The sequence below is a fragment of the Pseudopodoces humilis genome, chromosome 3 (genome assembly GCF_049639895.1).
Source record: "Pseudopodoces humilis isolate 2021_Gansu_Grassland_sample_001 chromosome 3, ASM4963989v1, whole genome shotgun sequence".
Classification (NCBI taxonomy): Eukaryota; Metazoa; Chordata; class Aves; order Passeriformes; family Paridae; genus Pseudopodoces; species Pseudopodoces humilis.
In genome coordinates, this window is record NC_142202.1 from 624,538 (window position 1) to 630,688 (window position 6,151).

The 6,151-nt window shown below is 57.8% G+C and overlaps 1 protein-coding gene across 1 annotated transcript; it reads left to right on the forward strand.

Annotated features, from left to right (window-relative positions):
- Positions 1-239: 239 nt before the first annotated feature.
- PAX1 (paired box 1) lies at positions 240-5,452 on the forward strand. Its single transcript, XM_005525533.2, has 5 exons — positions 240-243; positions 997-1,587; positions 2,868-3,013; positions 3,236-3,449; positions 5,361-5,452. Exons 1-5 carry the CDS (start codon positions 240-242, stop codon positions 5,450-5,452), a joined length of 1,047 nt encoding a protein of 348 aa, XP_005525590.1.
- The last annotated feature ends 699 nt before the right edge of the window (positions 5,453-6,151 follow it).

A 6,151-nucleotide genomic window follows, 5' to 3' on the forward strand; every position in this document is an offset into this window, starting at 1 on the left:
AGAGGGGGCGGCCCCCCGGCCCCGCCGGCCGCGGCCATTTAGGAGCGGTCGGGAGCCAATGGGCGGAGGCGCCGCCGCCGTGACGGCCGCGATTGACGTGATTCCCACGTCAAATTGATCCCGAGGAGCTGCGGGGGCTCCCCGCGAGCGGGGCTCGCTGCCCGCACCGCCAGGACACCCGGCCCCGCCGCCCCGGGCTCGCTCTCTATGCCGCGGCTGCGTCCCCCCCGCGCCGGGCCATGGGTGAGTGCGGCGGCTCCGGGACGGGCTCCGGGACGAGCAGGGCACCGGGAAGGGGCAGGAGGCGGCCGGGGGTCCCGGGGTGCCGCGCCCGGCCGGGGGGGCTCCGGGCTGCCCCGTCCTCCCTTCGCTTTCGCTGCGCTCCGCTCGCTCCCTGCGACTCCTTCTCCCTTCCCGTTCTGCTGCCTTCTCTCTTTTTGTCCCGCTCCCCTTTTTTGCTTTCCTTCTTCTCCCACCTCATCGTTTCTGACTTTTCTTTTTTCTCTCGTTCTTTCCCTGTCTTTCCTCCCCCTTCTTTTTATGCTGTCACTTTTATCTCGCTTTTTTTTCTGTCTCTATTTCTCCTTTCTTTCTTTCCTCCTTTTTCCCTTCCCTTGGGCTCTTTTTTCTCTCTTTCTCTCTTCCCTTCTCATTCTCGTTTTGTTTTTTTCCTTCCCCCCTTCTTTTTCTTCCTCCCTCTTCTCCTTTTTCTTCTTTCTTCTCCTTTTTCTTCTTTCTTTTCTTTTCTTTTCTTTTCTTTTCTTTTCTTTTCTTTTCTTTTCTTTTCTTTTCTTTTCTTTTCTTTTCTTTTCTTTTCTTTTCTTTTCTTTTCTTTTTTTCTTTTCTTTCTGTTCTTTTTTTTTTTTTTCTTTTTTTTCTTTTCTTTTTCTTTTCTTTTCTTTTTCTCCCCTCTTTCCCCTCTCCTCATCCTCACCGTGATCTGTACCGAGCCGTGCCGTGCTGTACCGGGCCGAACCGCTCCGTGCCGCCCCGCAGAGCACACGTACGGCGAGGTGAACCAGCTGGGCGGAGTGTTCGTGAACGGGCGCCCGCTGCCCAACGCCATCCGGCTGCGCATCGTGGAGCTGGCCCAGCTCGGCATCCGGCCCTGCGACATCAGCCGCCAGCTCCGCGTGTCGCACGGCTGCGTCAGTAAGATCCTGGCCCGCTACCACGAGACGGGCTCCATCCTGCCCGGGGCCATCGGCGGCAGCAAGCCGCGGGTCACCACGCCGGCCGTGGTCAAGCACATCCGCGACTACAAGCAGGGCGACCCCGGCATCTTCGCCTGGGAGATCCGCGACCGCCTGCTGGCCGACGGCGTGTGCGACAAGTACAACGTGCCCTCGGTCAGCTCCATCAGCCGCATCCTGCGCAACAAGATCGGCCCGCTGGCCCCCGCGGGCCCGCCCGCGCCCGCGCTGCCCTGCGCGCACCTCTACCAGTGCCCGTACCCCGGAGCGGCCAAGGCCGGCCCGCACCCCCCCGCGCCCCTCGGCGCTCCCCCGGTGCCGCTGCCCCGCTCCTGGCCCTCGGCGCACTCGGTCTCCAACATCCTGGGCATCCGCAGCTTCGTGGAGCAGGCGGGTGGGTAGCGCCAGCTCCGCTTCTCATCCTCCTTTTCCCCTTTTCTCGCTTTTTGTAGCCGAGTTTTTCTGTCTCTTTAGGCTCCGCTTTATTTTGTTTTTGTTGTTGTTGGGTTTTTTTTTTGTCTCTTTGTGTTGGCGGTTTTTTTGTTCGGCTGGGTTCTTTTTGTTTGTTTTCGGTTTTGTTTGTTTCGAGGGGTTTGTCGCTTTCGGTTTTTTTTTTTTTTAATTTTATTTTTTATTATTTGTTTCGGGGGTTTTGTTTGTTCCGTGCCTTTTGGGGACTTTTTGCTTGTTTCGGCTTTTTATTTGCTCCGTGCCTCTTTGCTCGTTTCGTGCCTTTCTGCGTCTTTCCTTCTTTTTTATTGGTTTCAGCCTCTTCGTTTATTTCGAGCGCTCTTGTTGTTGTTGTTTCTTTCCCGTTTTGCTGTTCCTTGCAATTTTTTGGTTGTTGTTTTTCCGTACATTTCCCGTTTAAATTTTGGGGTTTTTCCCCCCTATTTTCCCCCCTTTTTTTCTCCCAAGGGCCTCCCCCAGCCCCAGCAGCCCGTCGGGGCCAGATGCGGCCTCGGCTCAGCCACATCTTGAACTTTTTATGAAAAATGTGGAAAATATTTTCCTAGGGATGATAGATTGCCGACCGCAAATTCGGAGCCCTGAATTTCGCTCCGCAAAGGGGGGATTAAAAAAAAAAATAAATTTTATATGTATAAAAATGTGAAAAGGGGGGGAAAAGAGGGAAAAATCAGAGGAGGGGAAAAACCAGGGAGAAAAGGGAAGAGAAGGCGGCTCGGATGCGGCCTCCTGGATTCTCCCGGGGAATCTGGGAATTTCGGGGCTCCGGCAGAGCCAAGGCCGAGCCCCGCCGGCTCCAGGGGGGCAGAAGCGGGGCCGTGGCGGGGGCTGCGGGTCCTTTCATCCTCCCAAAAGCCCGAGCAAACCAAGCGAGTGCGTTTCCCCCCGCGCAATCATTTATCCTTCAAATTCCGATGTCACTTCTCCAAATCCCCTTCGTCGGGAGAGAAATTTGGGGCCCTAAATTATCGGGGGTTGGGAACGGGCGGAGGGAGGGGGAGAGGGAGGGCGGGTTTCGGGGGGGACAGCGCAGCCTTTCCCCGCGGCGCGATCCCGAATTTCGGGGTGCCGGGAGGGAACGGCGATCCCGGTGCCCCGCCAGCCGCGCGGGGTGATCGGAAAAGCGGCAATTTCGGCTGTTTCACCCCAAAAGCTGCTCGGGCCCGGCCCGGGGGGGGGGCTGGGGGCTGACGCTTTGCTCCCCAGGGGCTCTGGCTGGCACCGAGGGGGCCGCGTACCCCCCAAAAATGGAGGAGTGGCCCAGCGTGAGCAGGAGCGGCTTCCCCGGGCCGGGCCAGGCGGTCAACGGGCTGGAGAAAGCAGCGATGGACGGCGACATCAAATACCCGCAGGTGGGCCTGGGGACACCAGGGGACACGGAGGGGACACGGGAGGGCAGCGCTGCCACCCCAAATCCCCGCTGGGGACACGAGGGGACAGGGGAGGGGCAGGATTGGGGCGGCGGTGGGGCAGGGAAGGACAAGGCGGGGAGGGGCCAGGGAGGTGGGGGGAGACGCCGGGGAGCCCCGAGCCGGGACCCCGTGTCCCCTCTGAGCCGCTGTCGCTGTCCCCAGCCCGGCGCGGGGCTCTCCTCCATGGGCACCTTCCTGCCGGCCTGCGCTTACCCCCCCTCCAGCCAGCCCGGCGTCTACGGCGGCTCCCCCGGCGCCTACATCGCCCCGGGGCCCCCCTGGCAGCCTCAGGGGACCCCCCTGGGCCACCACGGCCACGGCGTCACCGGCCCCGGCGGCGAGCTGACCACGGCCTTCAAGCAGCCCGGCAGGGAAGGTGAGCGGGGAGGGAGCGGGGGCAGCGCGGGGAGGGACCCCCGGGCTCGGGAGGGACCCCCGGGCTCAGGAGGGACCCCCGGGCTCAGGAGGGACCCTTAGGCTCAGGAAGGACCCCCGGGCTCAGGAGGGACCCCCGGGCTCAGGAGGGACCCCCGGACTCGGGAGGGACCCCCGGACTCGGAAGGGACCCCCGGGCTCGGGAGGGACCCCCGGGCTCAGGAGGGGTCTGAGCCGTGCATCCCCCTCCCCATCCCGGGATCCAATCCCGGCTGTGCGCTGGGGTTCCCATTCCCGCTCGCTGGGAGCCGCCAGGGAATGCCCGGAGATTCCCGGGCAGCTCCTCCTTCCCCCCGGGAACGCGGCCGGAGCCTCTCCCCGAGCTCCCAAAAACCGACACCGGCCCCAGGAACCGGGAGCTTGTCCGGGAAAGCAGAAGCCTTGACCGGGAATCGCTAATTCCTAGGAATTCCCGATCAATTATCAACTGACAGCAGTGATTTAGCGGTTTGGTTTAGTTATTAATTATCATCATCAACTGTCATTTGATTTAATCGCTTCCCGGGATTATTCGGGAATCCTTTCCCTCCGAGCGCTCCGCCGGGAATCCCAGGGGAGCAATTTGAGGCTGTCGAAGGGGGAGTTGCTTTTATTTCCCGTTAATTATTTCTCTTCATTAATAGAGCTCGAGTCCCTCTTTTTAAAAACCCCGATTTTGCCGCCCTGCCTATAAAATCCCCTTCGATATTTTTATATTTTTCCCCGCAGCATTTGACTTCCTATTATTTTAATTCATATTTGAGAATTATTTAATTCAGTTTGAGAATAATTCCCGCTTTATTGGCCCTTTTTTTTTTAAATGTTGTTTTTTCTGGGGTTTAAAATTTTAGTTTAGTTGCTTTTCTGTTTTTTTGGTTTTTGTTCGTTTGTTTGGGGTTTTTTTGTTTGTTTGTTTTTTAATTATTTTACCATATCTGACCTGCTGCGAGTTGTAACCTCAGCTGTGCCAGGGAGGGGCGATTGGGGGTGAAAAGAAATAATTTAAACCGAGTATATAAAGGTTTAAAAAACAAAAAATAAATAAAGAGAGAAGGAGAATGGAGAGAAGGAAGAAAAAGAAATTAAAAAAAAAAAAAGTAAAAAGAGAAAAAGGAGGAAAGAAAAAATTAAGGATATAAAACGACCACCTCTGCGTATTTAACGTATTTTCCAAGTGTTTTAAGTTATTTAGAACCTGAATTATGATTTATCCATTTTTAAGCTGTTTTGTCCCCAGACTTTCTCCAAACCTTTGTAGATTTTTGATTTATTGGTGGGGGTTTCTTTGCGGGTGGTTTTTAAATTGTTTTTTATTTTTCTCTTTAGAGTTTCTTTGAAATTTTTCCTTTTTTTTCTTTTCTTTCTTTTTTTTTTTTTTTTTTTCTTTCTTTTTCCCCCCCCTTTTGGATCGGTTTCCTGGTTCTGCCACCGGGACCAGGAAAATGCTGGATTATCCCACAAACGAGCTGCAGGAGGAAGGGTGGAGGGGTCTGCGGGGGTACCTGAGTGGGAAAAACGGGAAAAGGCTGGAAAGAAGGAAGGAAGGAAAAGCAGAAGGCAATTCCAGCCCTTCCCCGCTTTCCCGGGATTGTCCCGGAAAGTCTCCCGGATTATCCCGGTTTATCCCGGCGTCCCCGGCAGCCGCGGGATGAAGATCCCGCTCTGGCTGAAGGTGGAATTCCCGAGGGCTGAGCTGGGGCCGGAGCCCAGCGGGAATTCCGTCACCTCGGGAAGGGTGGGGCGGTGCCGCCCCCTCCGTGCCGGGACACCCCGGCTTTGGGGAGCTCCTGGGGACACTCGGGGCCGGATTTTGGGGCTCGGAGTCCCTCCATGCCCTGCCCGCTCTGTGCTTTTCCCTCTCCCCTCCCTGCAGGGCTGGACAGAAAACCCCCCAGCCCCGCGGGGAAAGCTCCGGAGCCCCTGAGCGCCATCCACGGAATCTCCATCCCGACCTCCTCGTCCTAGAGCCGCCAGCGAGAGCAGCTGCCCAGGGACTCCTGGAACTCCTGGAATGTCGCCGCCAGCTCCCGCGGCCCGGGAGCGAAGGCCGGAGCGGGGACACGGGCACGGCCCGGGCGGTGACAGGTGACATTCCCGCAGGGACGCTCTGCCTCCCTTGGACCGGGAAGGGACGACGGAAGAGACTCAGCCTTCCTTCTTTATTTTATTTTATTTTATTATTTTATTTTCTCCCCCTCGCTTTCAGTTTTCCCTTCTCCTGCCCCGTATTCCCGAGGACCGTTGGATGCTGTGATCCCACCCCCGCCCCCCAGGCACTGCCGGGAGCATTCCTGGCTCTGTCCCAGCCCAGGGGAGCAATTCCTGGCTTCCCCGAGGAGCATTCGTGCTGGAGCCTCCCCTCCAGCCCCTCTCCAGCACCCCTGCCCCGGAATGGGACCGGACCAAGAGCGCCAGGACGTTTTGTGGGATATTTTTATAGCAAGGAACCTCAATAAAAAGTGACAACGGTGGGCACGCCGCGGTGCCCTCCCTCCCTCCCTCGGGGAGAGCCTCTCCAGGGCTCTCCGGGATCCCTTGGAATCGCTCCCTGAGCTTCCTCCCGGCGTTCTCCCGCATCCCGGGGCTCCGTGTCCCTCCCGGTCCCGGCAGCCGCCTGGGATGCGCTCAGGATGGGGCTTGGCATTCCCTGGCTCCCCCGGCCGC